Genomic DNA, 23,700 nt, shown 5'->3' on the forward strand with positions numbered 1-23,700 from the left:
ATGCTGGGGTCGGGAAGACCTGAGTTCAGATCCAACCTAAGACACTGTGTGATGCAGTGTGACACTCAGGTTGTGTGATGCTGGGCAAGTCACTTAAGCTCCATCTGCCTCAGTTTCTTCAACTAAAAATGGGGATAATAATAGCCTCTTCCAAGAGTTGTTGTGAAGATTAGCACACGTTGTTGTTTTTCTTAATAAATGCATGTTTGTGGTTGTTCAGACATGTTCAACTCCTCATGACCCCATTTGGGGTTTTCTTGGCAGAGTGGTTTGCCATTTCCTTCTCCAGTTCATTTTACAGATGAGGAACTGAGGCAAACAGATGTAAGTGACTTGCCCAGGGTTATACAGCTAAGTAAGTGTCTGAGGCTGGATTTGAATTCAGGATGATGAGGTTTCCTGACTCCAGGCCTAGCGCTCAGTGCACTATGGCGCCACCTAGCTGTCCTAAATGCTTGTTTCCTTCCTTCATTGTTTAGAATCTCTAGCTTCCTCCTACAGCCTTTCTAAGCTATTAATCCTCTCTTGCTCTTGAAATTATTTGTACTATCTTGTATACATTGTGGAAACATATTTAAAATCTCCTTTTTAGTTTCTCTAGATGCATTATGAAATGATATTTCTCTGGTCTAAAAATCTCTTTCCAGATTTCCCCATATAAAAGATGGATTAGGTCAAGGACAAAAGGCCTTTTTCTAGGGAAAGAGATTAAGAGTGGTAACTGAAATTTAGAACAACGAGTACATTACTCTTGTTTAAATTAGCCCTTCCACATCGAGGAGGAGTTGGAGAGTTAAGACTGTAGTAACTCCTAGATCTGGAAAAACCACATAAATTTTTTGGCCCTCCCTTTGCGTCCAAGGAGTCTGAATTATTATGATATTAAAAGATAAAATATGTTGATATTATGCAATATTATACATATATTTTATGCATTTCTGAGTTTCTAAACATTTTCTTTGTCATCTGCTGGCCTTCAAGTGTCGTCTGCAGCTTCTGCAAAACTCCTCAAAAATTTCCATTTAATTTCTTATGCCAACCCCCAATACATAGAAACTGTGATGGGGAAAGTGGAAATGTGGAAGGGATAACTGTATTGTTTTCCCATCCACTGAAGTAATTAAGCTATTGACCCATTTTAGGGTAGTCATCTTCTCTGTCCTGGAAATGCTATAAACCCATCATTCTCTTTTGAGAGGAGATCCCTTTGTTTATTCCAAGAGAATACTTGAGGGGAGAAAACACTTTTAGGGAAGGAACTGAGTAGCAACCATTGTTTTGGAATATTAATCCTAAACTGTATTTTAACAGTATGAGTTTCTTCAAGATTCCTATAAATTTTCCTCAGTTTCTCAAATTGTCTTGGAGTAAAGAGGTATGCCCGAGGGCATGGTGTGGTGGGGTGAGGAGGACTATCCTTGTTTGGATATCTCTCTATATTAAAATTAAATTAAATTGCTTCTGGCAGACTTAGGACTAAATCACAGAATACAGTATTAATATTTTTTTCTTCCCCAATACTTTGTATCTTTTCTGTGTACATGTTGTATCCCATTGGTAGAATGTTAATTCTTTGAGAGCAGAGATATTTCAGGTTTTTCATTCTTCTGTCTTTAGCTGAAAGTAGAGTGCCCCATAACCAGCAAGTACCTAACAAAAGTCTGTTGAATTAAATCCCACGAGAAGCTGAGTTGGAACCACTCCAGGGCTCTAGAAGAAAAGAATAGATGTTGAACCCTATCCCTGCCCTGACTTGCCAAAAACCACGAACTTTGAGGGAAACAATGAGGAACTGAAGGAAAATGTAAAATGCCTGGTCAGCAGCTCTCAAAACAGCTTCATATTTAGATAGGGTGAAGTTTCTGTAGATGTGATAAATACAACAGTGGTTAGAAGTGATTTCCCTGCAACCTGTTCTTGTTATTGAGCAACAGTTTGTGAGAGCCTTTTCTGTTAAGCCTTTCTTTAGTGTGTAGGAAATAAATACCAGTCCCAAACCTAAAAAAACAACCATCCAAGTAGTAGAGCCGGGAATTCAAACCCCAATCCTCTTATTCTAGATCTCACTTGCTTTTTTCATAGCACCATAAAATCCTAGACTTCGATTACAACAATCTTTCAATTTTATCTAGTCCCTCAACCAACCTTCGCAGAGTATGATATCTGCATTATCCTAAACAAATAGGCATTTAGTGAAAATTAAGCCTATTCTTAAAGATTTCCCAAGGAAAAATTCTTCATGTATAGGGAGCCAATGTGGTGTTAGAAAAAGTATTCTGGCCTTCAAGTTAGAAGACTGTGCTTCTATTCCTGACTCTGCCACTTACTGGCTGTACGATTTTTGGATATCATTTAACCTCCCTGACCAATAATATTTGTACTAACTACTTCAAAGAGTGACGAGGAAAATGATACATATTAAATGTGAAATATCATTATATAAATAATTGCATAAATCAGTCAAATCATAAATCCAGTCAATGGGCCAAAGAAACAGAATTGAAAGTGGTAAAGAATGTTGACTTTTTCTCAGTCTTTTTAGTATAAACGGAATAAGTGAGCCAGTAGTTAAAAGAAGCAAAAGACAGTCTCTGCCCTCATGGAGCATATAATTTAATAGAAGAGACAACAAGCAAACAAATAAGCACAAACAAGCTATCTACAGAAGAAGTAGGAAATAACTAAGAGAAGGCACTAGAATTAATAGGGCTTGAGGGAGGCTTCCTGTAGGAGACGGGATGTTAGTTGGTACTTAAAGGAAGCCAGGGAAGCCAGAAAGTGAAGATAAGGAGAGAGATAGTATTCCAGGCATGGGGGACAGCCAGAGAAAAAGCTGAGAGAGATGGAATATCTTGTTCATGGAAGAACAAGGAGTCACTGGATAGAAAAGTACACAGTGTAAGAAGTGTAAGTGCAAGAAGGTATAAGAAGTCTGGAAAGGCAGGAAGGAGGCTAAATTATGAAAGGCTTTGAAAGCCAAATAGACAATTTTGTATCTGATCTTGTAGGCCAGAGGAAAAGTCTAGAGTTTATTGGTGGAAGGAGGAGTAACCCAGTCTGACCTGTACTCTGGGAAAATCACTTTGGCTGGTAACTGAATGGAGGATGGATTGGAGTGGGAAGAGACTGGAGATAGGCAGACTGCCCCTCACCCCTCCCCAAGAAGGCTGTTGCAAAATGGTCCAGATGAGATGATAAGGGCCTGCACTAGAGTGATAGTAGTGTCAGAAGAAATAAGGGGGTGTGTTTGAGAGAAGCTGCAAAGGTGAAATCAACAGGCTTTGGCAACAGATTGGATATGGGGGTAGGGGGAGAGGAACAGAGAGGAGTTGAAGGAGGTATCTAGGTTGCCAGCTTGAGAGACCTGGGAAAATGGTGTTGCCTTAGACAGTAAAAAGGAAAATAAGAGGCAAGAAGGATTTAAGGGGAAAGATTATGAGTTCCATAATGGACATATTGAGTTTAAGATGCCTACTGGACATCCAGTTGGAGATATCTGAAAGGCAGATGGTGATGTCACATTGGCAATCAACAGAAAGTTGGTTTTTTTTTACAGTACTTTGAAAAAAGGAAGTTTTGAGTACTTATATTCTTGACTGCATTGCAGACACCCACACTTTTTATTCTCTAGTGTTCCTTCTTAGGTACCTTAACATATTTGTTTTTAGGTTCCAATCACAATGTAGCTGGCTCAATAGGAATATCCAAAAAATTAGTGGGAAATTCCACTAAACGAAACAGAGCTTTCCGCAGTACCTATTTTTAAAAATCCTTGTGGAATGAATGAATGAACGAGAGAATTCATTAGTTAATTCTGATCTGAGTACAGATGAATTATGAAGAATGTGTGAGATCTGAGGGATAGAAACCTCTTGCCTAAAATGTCTTTTAAATGGTGTCTCTGCACAAAGAAATTCACCAGATTCTTAGAAACATATCGCTCTCAAAGTTTACTCTTACCGAACTGTCTCCGAAAAAGGCGAGACTGATTAAGGAGGTTATGAAGGGTCAAAGTCATTTCCTTAACATTTTATTCTCCTCCCCCTTCTCTCTCCTCCCCGCCCTCCAATTCCGGGATTTTGGGAAAAGATTAGTTAGTTATTTGAGTGCGGACCTGTCTGAAGGAAGGTAGGAACCATTTCTTTCTCCGGGAGTTTCGGGGGAGGGGAAGGGGGGAGTGCGGTGCGGGGTGTGGCCGCACCTGTCTGCACCCGAAGCTATCTTCAGGGCTTGAGTCTCCTAGGTCCTAGAGCTAAGCCTATACCTCTGCCCGAACGAACCTTTAAGGGTCTGTGGGCTCCCTGCTTCTTCGCTAAGTTCCTCTCTCTTACGCTCGCTGAGCTGCCCACTCACTTTGGACCCACCTAAAAATGCTGACTGTGACTCCGAAAAGGGAAAGAGCTGAACTGAATGTGTGTATGTATGTATGTATGTATGTATGTATGTATGTATGTATGTATGTATGCATGTATGTATGTGTATATGTATGTGTATTGCGTATGTAGTGTGTAGTATGTTTGTATGCATGCATGTATGCATAAACAGTTAAGAAGGCTTGTATGAAAGAGGGTGGGCGCTTGATCTACTTTGTTTGCAGCCCTAGAGGGGAGAAGTACATTCATTATTACATTAACCTTTTCTCCTGGCAGTCGGAACTATAAAGTTTTACTGAGGGAAAAGGAAAGTGCAAGCTTCCATTGTAATTATAAAGCACGTAGCACAGTGTCTGGTATATAGTGTTATATAAATGTTAGCTATTATTATTATTCACATATAAAGCACTCTGCAAGCCTTAAAGGGTTATATAACTATTAGCCAGGACTATTGTTACTACTTTCTAGGCAATATAAAAGGGACAAAGTATGCTTGACTAATTGTGAGAACTTTTACAATTATTAAAAAAAGATTCCTACACACACACAAGCTTTGGACTTCATAGGCATTATTTCATTCAGTTCTAAGAAGGTCGATCAAATCCAATGAATAACTTAGTTTTTATTTTCCTGCATCCTAGTTTTCTTCAGATGTTTTCTACTGTATGAGGAATTACCCTTTCCCTTTGCATTTTAAATGGTTAATATTACTTTTATTCCTACCTCTGAATTATACTCAATGTCTGTCCAGATGATATATTCATCAGTCAACAAGCATTTATTATGCACTTGTGATATGCCAGACACTTTGCTAAGTGCTAAGGATACAAAGAAAAAGTTGTTTATTTTTTTTAAAGTCCCCATCCTTAAGGAGTTTACATTCTAATGAGCAGACATATACATAAATGGGTACATACATGATATCAATGATAATCTCCCAGGGAAAGAACACACTAGCACTGGGAGAATCAAGAAAAGTCTACAGAAGGTGGGGTCTGAGCTGAGTCTTGAAGGAAGCTAGGGAAACTGAGCAGTGCAGGTGAGGAGGGAAATGCCAAACAGAGGCCTTTGTATTCGATCTGAGAGGTAATAAGGGAACAGTGGAGTTTAGGGGTGGCATGTCAGACCTGTGCTTTAGGAAAATCATTTTGGCATCAGAGTGGAAGATGGGTTGGAATGGGGAACAGACTTGAGGCAGGAGAGACAAGACAAGTGAGGAGGCTATTGCAACAGTCCAGGTAACAGAGATAATGATTAAATTTTTAAATATATAAATTGAGTTGAAACCTTTCAAAAAGAGCTGTACTTGCTAATCAGTTACTAGAATTTAAAGTCCACGAGGTCAGAGGAATCTCACTCAACATCTAGCATAGTACTTTGCGCACAATAGTTGCATAATAAATTACCTTTGTTGAATGTGATAGAATCAAATTGGGGCCAGGAAAATATTAGTGGACCCAGTTTTTCTACCTCACCTCAAGTACTGAGTAACAAAAATAAAGTGATAAGGTGAATAAATTGCTTTTGACAAGAAGCTAAGCAACCTTAAGCAAAATTGCGACATAGCTGAGGTTTGCCCTGGGCACTTCCAACCTTAAGGCCTGTCTGCTTTCTCAGCCTCCCATAGTCCCTTTCTCCCCCAGATAGCCAGTTACCTCAAACTTGTTAGTCCTTTCTATGGAAAATATCTGACAAATTAATTCTACCAAAGTATTGTTGATTTAATAAACTTGAGACAATGTGTGGGAGACAAATACATGGGGGACTTAGTTTATTAATTTGTTACCCCAGATAGGAACACTAGGGTAATGGTTAATCGAGAAGAATAGCAGAATTTCAGTTATCATTAAGGAAGTTATCATTTGGGGACTAGGGAATAGAGTATATTAAGAAATAAATTCTACTTCACCCTCTAGTGGTGTGCTAAAATCAGTTCCTCCTAACCTAGGAGTCATCTTTGACTTCTCTCTCTCCTTTGTGTTCTGAATACAACTGTAAATTCTTTCACTCAACAAGCCTTTCTTAATCACCTTCTATGTGCCAAGCACTGTACTACGTGCTGGAGTACAAAGACAGAAATGAAACAGTCTCTGCCCACAAGGAGCTTACATTCTATATGAGGAGTCAATACATAAACATACAAGTATATACCAAGTAAATGCAAGGTGGTTGGGGGGAGGGAAGCATGCGTGCCTGGGTAGATCAGGTAAGGCCTCACATAGGAGATGGCATTTGATCTGTATGTTGAAGAAGTTTGGGATTCTGAGAATCCAAGATGAGTAGAGAGGGCTTTCCAGGCATGGGGGACAGTAGGGAGGAAAAAGGTGGAGAGAAAGAGAACAGCAAGGCATAGAGACTGGAAATGGAATGGCAGAGAGCCAGCTTGGCCAGAAGGTAGAGTGTGTAGCAGGGAGTAATGCACATAAAGAATATGCCTGGAAAGGTGTTAAAGATTTTAAATATGAAACAGAGAAGTTTGTATTTGATTCTACACGTAACAGAGCCACTGGAGTTTATTTAGCAGAGGAGTAACATATTCAGACCTTGGTTTTAGGACTATCATTTTGGCAGTTGTGTATAGAATGGATGAGATGTCGGGGAGATGAGTCAAAGAGATCAGTTAGGAGGTTATTGAATAGCCCAGACATGAGGCGAAGAGGACCTGAATTAGAATGGATGACAATGTGAATAGAGAGAAAGAGATAAATATGAGAAATACATAGGAATAGAATCAACAATACTTGACAACTATTTGGATGTGTGGGGTGAGGGTGAGGGAGAGTAAGGAGTCTAGGATGACTCCAAGGTTGGAATCTGTGTTCCTAGAAGGTTGGTGGTACTTGAGATAAAAATGGGAAAGGGAAAAAGATATCAAGTTCTGTTATGGACATATTGAGTTTGAGATGCCTATGGGAAACCCAATTTAAAATGTCCAGCAGACAACTGATAACACATGACTAAAACTCAAGAGAGAAACTATGGATGGATATATAGATCTTGAAGTTATCTCTACAGAGATAATAATTAAATCCATGAGAATCAATGAAGTCACCAAAAAAAAAAGATGAGAGAGAAGAGAAGAGAAGGAAAAAGAAGAGAGAAGAGGACCCAGGACTGAACCTTAGGGTACACTCATATTTAGGATAAGGTGTACCTGAAATGATTCAGCAAAGGAGAATAAAGAGTCAGACAAACAGGAAAATAACTAAGAAACAGCTGTAGCATGAAAACCCAGAAAGGAAAGCACATCCAGGAGGAGAGGGTAGGATAGTCAATAGTGTCAAGTGTTCCAAAGAGGTCAAGAAGGATGTTTGAGAAAAAGCAATTAATAAATCATTTTAATTTTGGAGGGGATGATGTCAATTGAAGTGGGAGCTAGAGTGCAAGGGCTGGGGAGTATTTGAGAGGAGAAGTAGAAGCAATGAGAAAAGACATTTTTTTCCCTAGGAGTTTGGCAGTACACAAGAGGGTGATAGGAAATAACTAGAAGGGATGGCAGGGTCAAGACATTTTTTATTTAAGGGCAGAATAAATTTTTTTTTATTTAAAGGCACTTTCAGAAACACTTGGGAGTGTTTGTAGGTAGCAGTGATTGAACCAGTAAAAAGGGAGCACTGAAGATTGGGGAGAAGGAAAGAGACTATGGCAGAGCAATGTGCCAAAAGAAATGGGAGGGGATAGGATCAAGGATACTACTCCTGGAGGAGTTGGCCCTGGGTAAGTCAAAGGATCACCTCTTCATTAGAAACTAGAAGAAAGGAAGAGAGTATGAAGGATGACATCAAGGGTTTCTGAGCTATAGGTTTAGTTAAATCTTCTCCACAACATCTCTTCTGTACATTCTCTCCACTCCACCCACACAGTCACCACCCCAGTTCAGGCTGTCATGACTTCTAACCTGGGCTATTGCAATAGTCCCCGACTTGGTCTCCCTGCCCTTAAGTTTTTCTCCACTCCAATCTCTCTTTCACTCAACTGCCAAAATGATCTTTCCTACAGCACAGGTAACCATGTGACCCTCATTGGCCATCTCCAACTTGATGTCCCATATTCAATCATATCTGACTCTTTGTCCCCATCTGGGATTTTCTTGGCAAAGATACTGGAGTGCTTTGCCTTCTTTCTCCAGCTCATTTTACAGATGAGGAAACTGAAGCAAACAGGGTTAGTGACTTGCCCAGGATCACACAGTGTCTGAGGCCAGATTTGAACTCAGGAAGATGAGTCCTCCTGACTTCAGGCCCAGCACCCCTTTGACTCTAAATTCAGTAATCTTTTTGCTATATCACACTAATACTGTAAGGAAAGTTCCAAAGAGTGCTCTTCTCACTTTCTGCCAAACTTTCTCAACAAAGGGACCACTTGGCACAGTGGATAGAGCACGAGCCCTGGAATCAGGAGGACCTGAGTTCAAATTCAGCCTCAGACACACAACACTTACTAGCTGTGTGACCCTGGGCAAGTCACTTAACCCCACTGCCTAATCCCAAAAACAAACAAAACAAAGGGACCACTCCTTTCACAACTTGCTTTTCTGGCTCCACAGGAATTTCTGTAGTTTCTGATGAATGAGGCCTATGAGACAGGGCAGATGTGTTCATGTTACTTCTTCCTAATCTGCTAGACTTCCTGATTCACTGAACTCAGAGTTAGGAAGGTCAACTAGTTATCCATATTTGATTAGTAGCATACAATTTAGCATGTTAGTGTCCCCAGAGATCAATGGACTTAACCTTTCAGTGACAGCCTACTTTAGAGCCCAATACACCAAATTCCCAATACGATAAAAGCACTCACTATTAGTGAAGTATCAGTTGGCAGAATAAATATGTGTCTGGAAGCCACTGTATTTCTCCTACAAAATTCCAACTAGCCTATTCAGGCTAGAAACTATTTATAAAACAAAGGGATGATTTCGATCAGCAAGCTAACACTATTAGGTGTATGGGGAAGTTAACTAGGTGTTTTAATCACATTTCTCGATCCAGCTGTCACCAAGGGTCCCAAGAGATCAAGTCCATACTACCCCTCTTTGTTTAGAGTGCTATTTCTAAACTTCCCTTCTACTCTTCTGCTTGTGATTTCTTCCAAAAAGATAACCACAGGCAAGACCTTTGAGCTTTTCAGTGTTAACAAAGTTTTTCCGCCACTTTCTTATAACTGAGAAGCTGCATAGCATATTAGCTAGAAAGTCAGAAAGACCTGGTTTCAAGACCTACCTCTGATTCTAGACAAGTCCCATAACCCATCAGTGCTGTCTCTGTAGGACTATAAGATACCGATCTGCACTGGATGTAGGATCCTCACTATGAATTTCCTATGCCTGTGAAAATGTGGTTCTGGACCAAAAAAAAAAAAATTATGACAAAGGCTATTATTAATCCCCTCTCTCTTCTTTGAGTTTTAAAAAAAAAAATCCCAATTATTTATGATCTTTTCTCATGGGAATCCCATTGTTTTTTTCTCTTGTTCTCTATTTCTTCTTTTCTCTCGATTTTCTCAGTTCTTCCTGACCTCTCCTAAAATGCTGTTCTTCCCTCCGCCACAAACCACTAACCAATGACAGTGTTAGATTAGTTTATCAACCAACAATGGAAGTTAAGGAACTTGACTGCCTGCCCCTGGTCTTGGCCAGTGTACTCCTTAATGTATTTTCTGGCTTCTGAATAAGGAGGTAATACAAAATGTACAAGGAATTGCAATTGTCTCTCGACAATCTGTTCTATACTTTCAGTAGGTAGAAAGATGACTGATGAAATGTACTGTGATCCGGATGACAATGCTATCGACCTTGTAGAGATAGAGTTTCAAGATGGTACACTTTACTTCAAAGGTAAATCTACAGCATAAAGTTCATTATGTACTCATCCAAAAAAGTTGCTGTGAGGTATCCCACTGAGTAAATCCCATTTTCTCTTTGACTTCCATTCTAACATTTGAGAATGTTTATTCCATTAAAAAAAAGTTGGCACCTTTAGATTTGCCCTGATAGTACAGTATAAGTATATGTGCTGTCAAATTCCATTCAGTAAACATTTACTGAGTATATACTGTGTGAAATGCACTCTCCAGGTGCTAAGGGAGATATAAAGGTAAAGAAGATAGTCACTTCCATTAAGGATCTATAACCTGAAAGAAGAGATAGGTACAAATGTAATTAAAATTAAAAATTATCATCTGGACAGTAAGAGAGTTACAAAGTGCTAGTGGAGCTCAAAGGTGGGAAAGATCACTTCCAACAGGTTGGTGAAAAGAGAGGGGAAATTTGGGAAAGGCTTCTTAGTAGCATCTAAGCTGGGTAAATTGACAGACCTGTAGAAGCCCAAATTTAGTAAGTTTGCAGGGTGGTGTTATTCCTTAAAGCAAAATTGTAACATGAATCCCTTAAGTTTTCAATTTTAAGTAATTTCAACTAAGGAAGGACTACATGTATAAATGAAGAGGTATTCTTATTAATATTGTAAAAATAACTTTTTTATTGCAGGCTCTATGGGAAGCCTTTAATTCCAAGTGCCCAATAAAATATCTTTACCTTAAGAATAAACATAATTGTTTTATAGGCATTTCCATTTGACTGTGAGAAATCTGAGCTTTTGAACTTTAAAAACCTATTTTTAAATTTTTACTTCTCAGTTTTCTAAGATGCCAACCTAAAATATCTCATTTGGTATAATATTTTTGGCTATCTGCATTTTCCAGTGGCACTTGGGGATGGAGGAGAGGAGGGAGTGCACATTCTAAATAAATTTAGAGTGAACAAGTAAATTCTAGGTGAAAATAAAAATGTTTTTGCTTTGAAGCAAAATGTAATGGTATATTCTTTTTTTTTTCTCCCTCTCTCTCTTTTTCCTTAAGCTGAAGATGATGGTAACGTATGATTGTTTCTCTGCTTTGGATCATATCTACAGGGAGTTGCATGAGAATGCATGCCCACATATTCCATCTTTACCAACATGCTCGGCATGGAAAGAGACTGACTTGACATAATTCAGATTTGATTTGGAAAGCCAATATTCTTTCTGAAATGGGTGTAAACTCTATAGGTTTAGTATTTCCCCCATAAAGTGAAAAAGAGAGACTATTACTAAGTGTTCTCTAATGCCTTGGAAATTCTGCAACTCTTAAAAAAAAATTCTATGTGAAGGGAATATATACCACTAAGCAACGTAACTGGAGAGCACATGAAAATGGAGGAAGGGATGGTAGAGTCACTCTTAGGAAACAAGACAGGGCACCAAGGAGGAATGTATGGTCATCTAGGACATAAGAAAGAAGATTCCCCATGCTGCTGCTTCTACCCCCACTCTCATTGGTGCCCTAGGGAAAGTGGCCCAAGGGAGACAAAGAACCAGCCTGATATTGCTGGGCTGTTGGTCTTCAGATGGTAAACCTCCATAAATAAGCAATATATACAACAGATGGCCCCGGTGGTTAAAGGGAAGGACCACTCCCCGGCTCGCTCTAGTTCCCCAACTAGACATTGATTCCTCTAGACATTGACTTCTCTTTCTTAAAGCAATTTAACATGGGTGATCAGGGAAACTCCCCAGTTTCTGGCTCCGGGTTACCTCTCATAGCATGAGGCAAGAGTTCTGACCCCTTTCAGTATGATGGCCTCTTACTTTGGAATGATGAAAAGATTCCTGATTGGTCACCAATGATGCTGGTTGCAACAAAAATAATTGGCAACTGAATCAGATGGAGCCATCCACTCTGTGGTATATAAGAAGAAAAAAAAGAAAGAAAGAAACAGGTTCTGGCTTCTTGTTTGGGATAGGTCCATTGATTCCTCTCCCTTGAAATATCAGCAAGGGTCCAGTACTTCAAAAGAAGCCAGAGTACGTGGCCAGCTAAACATGTGGTGCCCTAATCCAGCAGACTGGAAGTGCCTCTTATCACCTTCATTACAGAAGCAGTCTCCCTCTCCCCTTTAGCCACATTGCCCACCCCACCCCCATCGCCATTCTATACTGGATGCCAGAGAGACACAATCTATGGAAAATTTTCCTCTTCCCTTGTATTTACATAGTAGCCCTTTGCATTTCTTAATAACTGCACTTCTTTCTATATCTTTAAGTCTCTTGTTTAGACCAATTAAAAACAATAGGTGACATTAACACTGATGATTGTTATAAGAGCCTGTTAATTTTTTCAATAAGATACACTTACCTTTCTATGATGGGTATTCAATGCATACTGTAGATCACCTGGAATCAGATGATTTCCGCAAACTCGAAGGCCCCAAAAATGCAATCTTAAGAAACTTGAACAATCAAGTTCTCATGAAAAAAAGTGGGATGGACATAGCTGTGCTCGAGGATATGACTGATTGTGAGATTCAAGGTATTCTTTTTATTTGAATTATCACTGCTAAAATCACTGCCTTGGTTCTTCCTGCTCTATTTGACTACATAAGCTTTTCTACCGAAGACTAATACCTTCACTAAAACTAATGGAGAATAAGTCACATGTATTAAAGACAAACTTCTTCAGAAATACATGTTTTTCTTGTTGTCCATCTTTACTGGATTGAGCAAAAGTATTGAATATTCATATCACAATCTAGTGCGCCTCACTCAGTCCTTACCTTACCTATTACAGAGTTTAGCTAGTAACTCTCAACAAAAACTGCTCTTATTAGCCTTTTTTTTTTGCCATGCTGAGCCTTTATTGATAATGCTATTCACTACAATAGAATTTTACCTAAGAGGTAAAACATAGTCTTTAATGCCTTCCCATGATATTTTCTATAGAGGCTACAAAACAAAGTCAAAGAGAAGTACACCAACATTTCAGATACTTTTACTTTTAACTAGAACCTAACTTGCCTCATAAAATTAAGTAAGCTTCCTATTTTTTCCATTCATCAGTTCTCACATCTGGGGATTTCAGGGAGAGCTGATGGATGCATTGACTACTCCCAATCTATTCAGCGGTTTGTCCCTCAGAGATCCAATACTAAGTAAAATTGAGCCCTGCAGAATAGCTCTGGGTTTAGAAATGAAACCAAGGGCCACCTGAAGGCTACAGTCAGAATCTTCAGGTTGGGGACAGTCTTTCACAGAAGCTATGGGTATTAGCATGGCAAAACACATTTTGTAGCTCTGACCAACTGTATGGAGGATACGGGTTGCTGGAATAACATAGTATAAGATTGGTTAAGGGTCTTTGTAGGAACCTCCCTTAAGTATTTGGTTAAAAACAATTTTTTCTAAATAGGATTCTAATTTTCATATGAATATTTGCCCTCAGCAAATGCACCCCAAACTACATTTATAATGCAAGCCTACAAAGAGACTGTACCCAACGGTTTGGCAATAGCCATCTTGGTGAGAAGTAAAAACCAGATTTATAGTCTGTCCTGCCAGAACAAAGAACTTCAATTTAAGGTAAGACTGAACCTCATATACTTGTCTTATTGATGGATAATTATGAGAAATATACTTGTTCAAGAGTCCAAACCCAATGCCAAGTGAAAGAACAGCAAATTGGCCAGTTTGGCTAGAAAAAGGAGTATATGAAGGAGATAAATGTGGATAAGCCTGGAAGGAGACTGAATCCAGATTGTGAAGGGTCTTAAAAGCCAGAGAAGTTTGTATTTTATCCTCTAGGAAGAGGAAGCCATTGGAATTTTTTGAGGAGGACAGTGACATGGTCAGACTTGTGTTTGAAGAATATCAATTTGGCAGCTCTCTGAAGAATAAATTGGTGAAGGTGTATCTTAGAGGCAGCAGTATTTCCATGCCCAGAAATAGGTTTTCTCTATAGTAGACACTCTGCCTTAGCTCTGAACCAGTATGGTATTTGTACATAAATCATACACACTCAGGCTATCTGAGGCCTTATGTAATGTGTAACATCTTTTTTTTCTTTCTCCATAGGAAGGTGCTGCTCCAAATCATATTGCATCTACAACAAGTGATTTTATATTCTACCAAAAGAAGGTTATAGGCCATGAGAAGATGCAATTTGAATCCTCGTTGTACCCAGGATATTTTCTGGCTTGTGAGAAGGAACAGCAGGGCTATTTTAAACTTGTTTTAAAAGAAGGCTGTGAAGAAGCGGATAAATTTATGATGTTTATTGTTCAGTATTGCTAGAAAAAAGACACATAAAACTACTTTGAAAAAATTTCTTGGGACAACAGAGAAAAAACATATGAGTAGAAAATATAGCCACATACACAAAAAAATTCTTAGTGACCTGAAAGTTCTAAAAAAAAATTCATCCACTTAATTAAAATGGTAAAATCAAGAAATAAAAACCCAGTACAATGAACGCAATGATACAAACAAAATACTGGCACATGTGACTATTTTATCACAACTAGTCACTCTCCCAGTGTGACTTTGGGCAAGGCCAATTCAATTAACGTTTCTGGCCCTCAGTTTTTCTTACTCTTCCCTCTTCACAAACTCTGTGTTCCAAGCAAACAGAATTGCTGTTTCCTGACATGCTATTTCTTACCTGTGCGCTATATAAGTACACAAGCCATCCCCCAGGCCTAAAATCTCCACTTTGGTGTATCTTGGCTTTTCTTCCATCTCAGCTCCTTTCAAGTGTCTACATGGAGCCTCCTCTGAGCCCTCCAAATGTAGTTCTCTCTCCCTTCTCAAATATTCTCAGAGCACCTCACTGCTTTCTCCTTTGCCTTTAGTCTCCTGGATCAACAGATGCAAGACCTTGCTGTCTTCTTCAACCTTCATTTATTCAAGAATTATTTATTGCATGGTTATTATCTCTAAGGCCCCCATCTCCTTTATCTGGAGATATTCAATCACCAAGTTCTAACCATTTCCCCCCTTGTAACAGCTGCTATATTCTTGATTACCTTTCCATTCCCATTCCCATTGCCCACATGCTGGCCCATACCCTAGTTACCTCACGTTGAGGTGGGATGTGTCAGCAAATGTTTAACAACTGGCTCTCTGAAAAAAAAAAAAAGGTATGCACGATACTTAAGTTTAATCTGGATTATTAACATTTTATCCATTACTTTCTTAAGTCAATAATTAACAAAACAATAAAGCAAACCCTGACTTGTAGCATTTGCAGATTTCCAAGGTATAAATGCTCACCCAGAAAATTTGACAAATAGAGCTCATAAGTCAGTTCAAGCTGGCTCTAGGATACCCCTGTATCTAGATTATTACAATAATAACATAACTGATCCCTCTGTCTTTATCTCTCCTCTACCCAATCCATCCTGTCTTTTCCATCAGATTAACCTTCTTAAAATATATTCATCATATTCTTAATTCATTACACTCCTAATCGAATATCAAAAGCAGTGCTCCGTTGTTCACAGAATAAAATCCAAGATGCCCAAACTGACATTCAAGGTTCTTGAAAACAGCTCAAAGTTGCCACAGCTGTGGCCAAATGGCCCCCATGGAGTTTATGAAGAACTACTTGTCCATGCTCAAAAAGGAACCACTATCAAACCAGGATGTGCTCCTGCTGCCCTGGCCTTAAAACCCAGCACGGGGGGCTTTTCTCTACTGACTATTCTTGACCTAGCTGCTTTAGGAATGAGCTCACATCAAATCCATCCTGCTGAGAAACTTTGGTCCTTCATTATCCAGTGGCCATCCCTACTTTGCCAATACATTGTATGTGTTTGGGTTTTCCCCCCTGGGTCCTTGTCATTCTTTATGACTCCAGGAAGATGTGAACCTCTGCTAGAAACCCACTGGTCTGCATGCTTTTGTGTGGGGACTAGAGCAGGGGTGGAAAACCTGCAGTCTCGAGGCCACATGTGGCTCTCTAGGTCCTCAAGTGCGGCCCTTTGACTGAATCCAAGTTTGTCCTGTGAAGTTTGGATTCAAAGGGCCGCACTTGAGGACCTAGAGAGTCAGACGTGGCCTCGAGACTGCAGGTTTTCCACCCCTGGACTAGAGGAGTCCAGAAGCAGATCCAGAGAATTGTTATTAACATTTTTCTCATCTGTCTCTGTACCCCATCCCTTGGTAACCTTATTCCCGCAACATTAATTATCACTTAACAAATATGAATCCCAAATTTGCACTAGGGTTCTGACAGTGGAAATGGGCAGGAAGAGATGGATAGATGCAAGAGATATGCAAGAAGTATAATTAACCAGAATCTCTGATCCTGCCTTATCTACATGGCTCCAAACCCACATCACCTGCCTGTCCATCAGCACCTGGATTTCCCACCAGTACTTCAAATCCATTATTTCTGAAATCAAGTGATCTTTTGCCCAAAGCTCCTCTCTGACTTCCATATTGATGCTGGTGGCACTATCATTCACTTAGTCACTAGTATTTGAGTATTTGATGTTCTCTTTAGTTCTTCCCTCTCTCACTTCCCACACCCAATCAGTTGTCACATCCCATCAATTGGAGGGGCAGCTATGTGGCACAGTGGATAAAATGGAATTTTAGCCTGGAATCAGGAAGACCTGAGTTCAAATCCAGTCTCAGACACTTACTATCTGTGTGACCCTGGGCAAATCACTTCACCCTGTTTGCCTCAGTTTCCTTGTCTATAAAATGAACTGGAGAAGGAAATAGCAAACCACTCCAGTATCTTTGCTAAGAAAACCCTAAATGGGGTTTTCAAATACCACTGAACAACAACAAATAATCATTTTGGCCTCTGCAGCATCTCTTCCAGCTATGTCCTCTATGTCACCATTACCACCACCCTAGTCTAGGCTCTCATTATCTACCACTATTGTGGTAGCCTCCTAAATAGTCTATCTCTACTCCCCATCCAATATTGTCTCCACATAATCACTGTCAGATTAATCTATGGTATGCACAGATATGTTACTCCCTTTCCCCGAATATTTAAATGGATCCCTATTCACTTCTCAAGTAAAATTCTCACTGTTTGGCACTCTTCAGATAACAAGAGATTGAGTGTAAGGTTTAGCATCAAGAAGACTGGAGTTCAAATCCTACCTCAGATACGTACTAGTTGTGTGACTCTTAGTAAAGCAATGAACCTCCTCATTTGTTGATGAGTTTTCTCAGCAATAAGTGGGGATAATATCAGCATCTGCCTTACAGGATTATTGTGAGGATCAAGTAAGGTAACACATATAAAGATAATATACATAAACCTTAACTAACTATATAAATGCTAGTGGCTGTTATTATGTTAAGTCAGACATACCATCCAGACACATCATCATTGCTGTTGAACCATCAGTAGAAGAAATGCACAGGACATGGACGAGGGACAACATATAGCCCAGAAGCCGCACGTGCCCTAGGCACACCCTGGCAGATAACGAACAAGGTAGATACAGACATATCGTGAGGCTTCCTGGTGACAGCCAGAGCCACGCCAAACGCCAGAGGGAAATGGATGCAATGAACCAAAACAAAAATCCAGATCCCATTGGCTGATTGGCTGCCAGTGTTGCCAAATGTTCCCGGGCCATTCATTCTCCCAAACTCTGACTTTGCCATGACCCTTCTGGCCTGGCAGGAAGACAGCCCATTGAATGAAGCTCCAATCCAGTCTGTTACCCTGTCTGGTTTGATTCAGGTGAGGGCGGAGCCTCTGAAGTACACCCCTAGTGTGGGGCCCTGGCTATGTTCCTCTGCCTCAGTACCCATTGCCAACATGCTCCTCAGACTGGTATTCAAGGCCTCATCCTGCCTTTACAGCCTCCTCTCACTTGATTCCCCTACATAGTTCAACAAACATTTACTAAATGCCCACTACGTGCAGCATACTCTTTGCTCTGATTAAATTAGTTTGCTCACTGTCCCTGGTACATATCCTGTTTCTGCACTTTTGCTGACATCATTTGTTACACCTGGAATGTCCTCACTCTCTTCCTCATTTCTACCTTTCAAGTCAAAATCCTGCCTATTCTTTTTTTTTTTTTTTTTTTGGTGAGGCAATTGGGGTTAAATGACTTGCCAAGAGTCACACAGCCAGTAAGTGTTATGTGTCTGAGGCTGGATTTGAACTCAGGTCTTCCTGACTCCAGGGCCAGTGCTTTATCCACTGCACCACCTAGCTGCCCCCCCCCATCTTGCCTATTCTTTACGGCCAAGTTTGAACACCACTGCCTCTACTAATCCTTCTATAACCTATTCAGTCAATGATGCTTCTTCCTTCTTGGACCTAAAAAAGTACTTTGTGCTTCTCTGACAAATTTTTTAACTCGCCATCAGTATTTACATATGTGTCCTATTCCCTTACTAGATTGCAACACCCCAAGGACAAGAGACCATATGTTATTTATCTTTGTATATCCCCCACAGTCCTGCACATAACATGTATTTAATAAAAGTTTGATCAAGTTGGGAAATTAGGGGGAACTGCTGGAAGAGGAACTGACAAAGGGAAATTCCCTCCTGAATCTGAGTCTCACTTAAAGGAGGAACTGCTTTCTGAGGCAGAAATGATGGGAATTTTGTGGGGGAAGTGATCACTATCTCTCTGTGAGTTTGTGAAAGAGAAGGTGAAAGTCTCCTGGATTTGGGAAGAATGGATTTCACAGAGTTCAGAGGAAGGACAGGTAGGATTCCACAGACTAAATGTAACAAATAATGAATAAAATTCCATAGACTAAAATTCTATAGAGAAAACCATCCCATGACTATAAGAAACTCTAAAGAATGAGACTCTGCAGGCACAAAGGGAAACAATTCTGATGAGGAGGAAAAAAGTTGTTTTCACAAAAGACTCACCAAGCAATTTAGATTTGAAAAGGATAAGAAGGTAGATGGAAAAGAAGGACAGGGAAGAAATGATGCTTGCCAAAGTGTAGCACATCTTGTAAAAGATGGTGTCAGGAGTGCTAGTGCTCAGTTAAGCTGACTGATAAGAAAAAGAGTAACAAAAAAGGTGGCCTCTTTGTTGTTTTTTAAGCTACATTGGGGGAAAACAGGAGGATCAAAGAAAAAACAAGACTGCTGTTTGGGATGGAGAGGATAATGATAAGAGATGACAAAGAAAACAGAGCTGCTCAATTCTAAATTTTAGTCTATTTTCTCTGCCAAGAAGGATGACTTTGGAACCAGAAGGAATACAACCAGAAATAGGGAGTTGTTATTATATGCATATAAGGACAGAAATTAATGGATTCAAGTCGTCTGGTCCAGATAAACCTCATCCTCTGGTACTGAATGAGAAAATAGACTAAAATTTAGAAGTGAGGCACAGGAGGCCTGGAGAAAGAGAAATGCTGATTTGCTTCTCAAAAAAATGAAGGAAGTAAAATTAAAATTATAGACCTGGGGGGAAACATCTACACTGGATTACTAAAGAGCAATAAGTAGTGATAACACCTAGAAAAGAAAGTAGGTTTTTGTTTTTTTGTTTTTTACAAATTGCCAGAGAGGTTTTATCAAAAATTGGTCACACCAGGCTAATCTTCCTTTTTTTTGATAGGGTTGTTAAACTGGAAGCTCAGGAGAATACTTTAGGTAAAGTTTACCTAGATTTTAGAGAAGCATTTGGTAAAGTGTTGCGGAAAAGATAAAGAAATGTGGGCTAGACAGTAATACAGCTAGATAAAATTAGAACTTTTTGAACGACTGCTTGGAAGAAATCCAGAATGGAGTGGCCTAGGGATCTGTGGTAATGAGCATTTCTATTAGTAACTTGCATAAAACTATAACTGGCAAGTTTATCAAATTGACATAAGTTGAAAATACTGACTTCACAAATACAAAATGTGGGAGGTCGGTTTGAAATCAGTTTGTCTGATAAAGATCTGGGAGTTTTTATTGACTCAGTATGAGTCAATTGATGTGGCAACTGAGAGAGCTAATATGATCCTTGACTACTCTATCATGGTGAAATTACATCTGAAGAATTGGGTTAAGTTCCGGGCATTCAGATCATCATTTGGGAAGGACATTGATATGCTGGAGATAAACTAGAGAAGGACAATCAGGAAAGGAAAAACAAGCATTTGTGAAGTGCCTACTATGTGCCAGTCACTGTAGTAGGAACTTGCTAGATATTCTCTCATTTGATTCTTACATGGTGAGGAAGGCGTTATTAAGATCCCCATTTTATAGTTGAGAAAAGGTAAAGTGACTTGCCCAGCATCACACAGTTAGTATACGTCTGAGACCAGATTTGAACTCAGGTCTTGCTGACCTGATCCCAGTGCTCTATCTGCTACACCATGAGCTGCCTGATCAGGATGGACCTTGAGTCTGTGTCACATCCGGATCATCTGGAAGAACTGGGGAAGTTTAGACTCAGTGAGAGAAGACCCAGAGGAGCTAGCATAGGTATCACCAAATATTTGAATGGCTATCTCATGGAAGGACTAGGGACGCAGAACCTGGAACAATGCACAGAAGTTGCAAAGGGCAGTTTCAGACTCGAGCCCAGGAAAACTCCCAAACTATCAGAGCCACCTGCAAGTGCAATGTGCTACTTCTGGAGGTAGGGAGAGGCCCCCTCACTAGAGAATGCCAAGTGAAGGTTGTAATGGGGATTCTTTTAGGGACTGGGCTTGGACCAGATGGATATTCCAATCTAAAATTCTGTGAACTAGCGTAAGACTAGATTGCCTAGACTCTTGTCTAAGAGTGGGGTTTTGAGGTTCTTCATATCTCACACAGTAGAGAGAACTACAGACGATGAGATTCGACTGTTCTCTTATTATGTTTGAACACGTTCCTGCCTCTCTCATTATGATGTTGACCCCACCAGAAATACCAGAGAATTATAAAATAACAAAATCTCAGAATAGAGGAAACCTCAGAAGTCATAAAGTCTAATCTTACCTAAACAATAATCCCCTGTATAATTTACCCAACTGGTCACCCAGCCTATGTTTGAAGGGCTCTGACCACTATCTCCTGAAGTGGTCCACTCTATTTTTGTGGAAGTTAAGACGTTTTTCTTTTCCATAATATTAAATTTGCTTCTTTGTACTTTCTACTCATTTTTCTAGTTTTGTCTCCTGGGTCCAAGTAGACCTCATCTCATCTCTTCCCACTATGACATTCCTTCCAGTCCTTAAAGATAGCTATCATTTCCTCCTGAGTCTTCTCCAGGCTAAAGATTCCCTTTTTCTTCAATTAATCCTCACATGGCATTATCTCAAGGTCTTTAACTATCCTTGTTGGCCCTCCTCTGGAAACTCCCCTGATTATCAATATTCTTCCTAAAATGCAGCATCCAAAACTAGTCATCTAGGTAAAAGAATATACATTTTGCTCCTTTTCTTTATGAATCACATTGCACACATTATAACATATCAAATTGCTTACTGTCTTGGGGAGAGGGGAGGGTTAGGGAAAGAATTTGGAACTCAAAACTTTAAAAAAAATATTAAAAATTGTTTTTACTTGTAATTGGGAGGGAATAAAATATTACCTAAAATAAAGCATATAGTTTGCTAAGAATTGAGATAAATGTTGTTAGTAGAGAAAAAGTATAAAAGGAAGTAGTCCAGAAGTGGTCTAACCAGAGTACAGGGCAGGGAACTTGTCACTTCCCTCATCCTATACGTTATGTTTCTCAGTGGAGGCATAGCTTTTGGAGCTGCCATATCACATTACTGACTTGCATTAAGCTTGTAGTCCACTAAAACTCCCTGAGATTTTTTCTAAAACATCTGCTGTCTAACCATGTTTCTCTCATCCTGTGCTTGGAAGGATTTTTTTTCACCCAAGACAAAACCTTAGGGAACGCCCACAGTTAGGGAGTATGATGTGGATAACGATCCAGCAATGAAGACTGAGGAGTGGTCAAGCAAGTAAGAGGTGATGCAGCAGAAAACAATGTCATGAAAACCCAGAAAGAAGAGAGTATCTAGATGGAGAGGGTGGTCAACGTGTCTAAATTTTAATCTCATTATCCTTCTCCTATTGCAATAGGTCTCCCTGCCTCAAAAATTTCCCCACTCCAGTCCTTCCCATTCACTGCTGCCAAAAGTTATTTTTCTTAAGAGCAGATCTATGTGGCTCCCCTATTCAACCAACTCGAGTGACTTCCTTATTGCCTCAGGGATTAGATATAAACTCCTCTATCTAGTTTTCAAAGTCCTATACAACCTGTCTTTCCAGCCTTATTGGACATTATTCTCCCTTTCAAACTCTGCAGCCCAGCCAAACTGGTCTTCTTTCTAATCTTTCCACGTGATTCTCCAACTCCAGCCTTCTTGCTTCTTCACTGTCTCCAATGCCCAGAATGCACTCCCTCCTTCCCCTTGCCTCAGAGAGACAGAGGGTCTTTATCTCCTTTAAGATATGACTTAGGTACCAAATTCTACATAAAGCCTTTCCTGATCCCCTCAACTGTTAGTGCCCTCACTCCCAAATCACTTTGTATTTAGCTACTTTGTGTGTGTATTAACTTTATATTGATGCCGTGTATACTTTTATACACATACTTATTGTTTACCCATCGGAATACAAGCCTGTTACAAGAAGGGATGGTTTCATTCTTTGTGTTTGTATCCCTAGCACCCTGCATCATGCCTGGCACATAGCAGATGCATAATAAATACTTGATAATTTGATTGATACCATAATCTATCCTATATCTCTCCATCTATTCTACAATAGGGTGAGAGATTTTATCAAATGCTTAAGTAAAATCTATGTAAACTATATCTTGCACATTTCCCTAACCTACCAAACTCTTAAACCTGTCAAGCCAAATCAATAAGCATTATTAAGTACTTATTATGTGCCAAGCACTGGATTGGAGATACAAAGAAAGGCAAAAACATGGTCCCTACCCTCAAGGAGCTCATATTCTTATGGCAGAGACAACATGCAACTATGTACATACCAGGTATATATACAGGGTGAACTAGAAGTAATCTCAGAGGGAAGGGACTAGTATAAAGAGGGATCCCACCTTGTGGAAGGTGGGATCTGGCTGAAACTTGAAGGAAGCCAGGGAAGCCAAGAGGTAAAAATGAAAAGGGAGAACATTGCAGGCATGGGGGACAGTCAGTGAAAAGGTATAGAATCCATGGATGAAACATACCAGGAACAGCAAGGAGGCCAGTGTTGTTGGATGGTAGAGTATGTGGATAGGAGCAAAATGTTAAAACACTGGAAAGATAGGAAGGGCCCAGATTATGAAGGATTTTAAAAGCCAAACATAAAATTTTATAATTGATCCTGGAGGTAATAGAGAACCATTGGAATTTATTTAGCAGGGTAACTAGGTGGCCCAGAGGAGAGAGTGTCAGGCTTGGGGTCAGGAAGACCTGAGTTCAAATATGACCTCAGACATTTACTAGCTGTGTGACCCTGGGCAAGTCACTTAGCCCTGTTGGCCTCAGTTTCTTTATCTGTAAAATGAACTGGAAAAGAAAATGGCAAACCATTCCAGTATCTCTACCAAGAAAACCCCA

The 23,700-nt window shown here is 39.8% G+C and overlaps 1 protein-coding gene across 3 annotated transcripts; it reads left to right on the forward strand.

Moving 5' to 3' along the window:
• Positions 1-4,044: 4,044 nt before the first annotated feature.
• On the forward strand, positions 4,045-15,344 carry IL18 (interleukin 18). Of its 3 annotated transcripts, none has more exons than XM_027847288.1 (6): positions 4,045-4,128; positions 10,108-10,206; positions 11,229-11,240; positions 12,576-12,716; positions 13,626-13,762; positions 14,255-15,344. In XM_027847288.1, exons 2-6 carry the CDS (start codon positions 10,119-10,121, stop codon positions 14,471-14,473), a joined length of 597 nt encoding a protein of 198 aa, XP_027703089.1. In that variant the 5' UTR covers positions 4,045-4,128; positions 10,108-10,118; the 3' UTR covers positions 14,474-15,344. The 3 variants fall into 3 exon arrangements, with proteins under 3 accessions (XP_027703089.1, XP_027703092.1, XP_027703090.1); XM_027847289.1 differs by having other exon boundaries at positions 4,072-4,128; positions 10,111-10,206; XM_027847291.1 differs by lacking the exon at positions 11,229-11,240.
• Positions 15,345-23,700: the final 8,356 nt, after the last annotated feature.

This window comes from Vombatus ursinus, unplaced genomic scaffold, assembly GCF_900497805.2.
Source record: "Vombatus ursinus unplaced genomic scaffold, bare-nosed wombat genome assembly UNPS02015398.1, whole genome shotgun sequence".
Taxonomy (NCBI): domain Eukaryota; kingdom Metazoa; phylum Chordata; class Mammalia; order Diprotodontia; family Vombatidae; genus Vombatus; species Vombatus ursinus.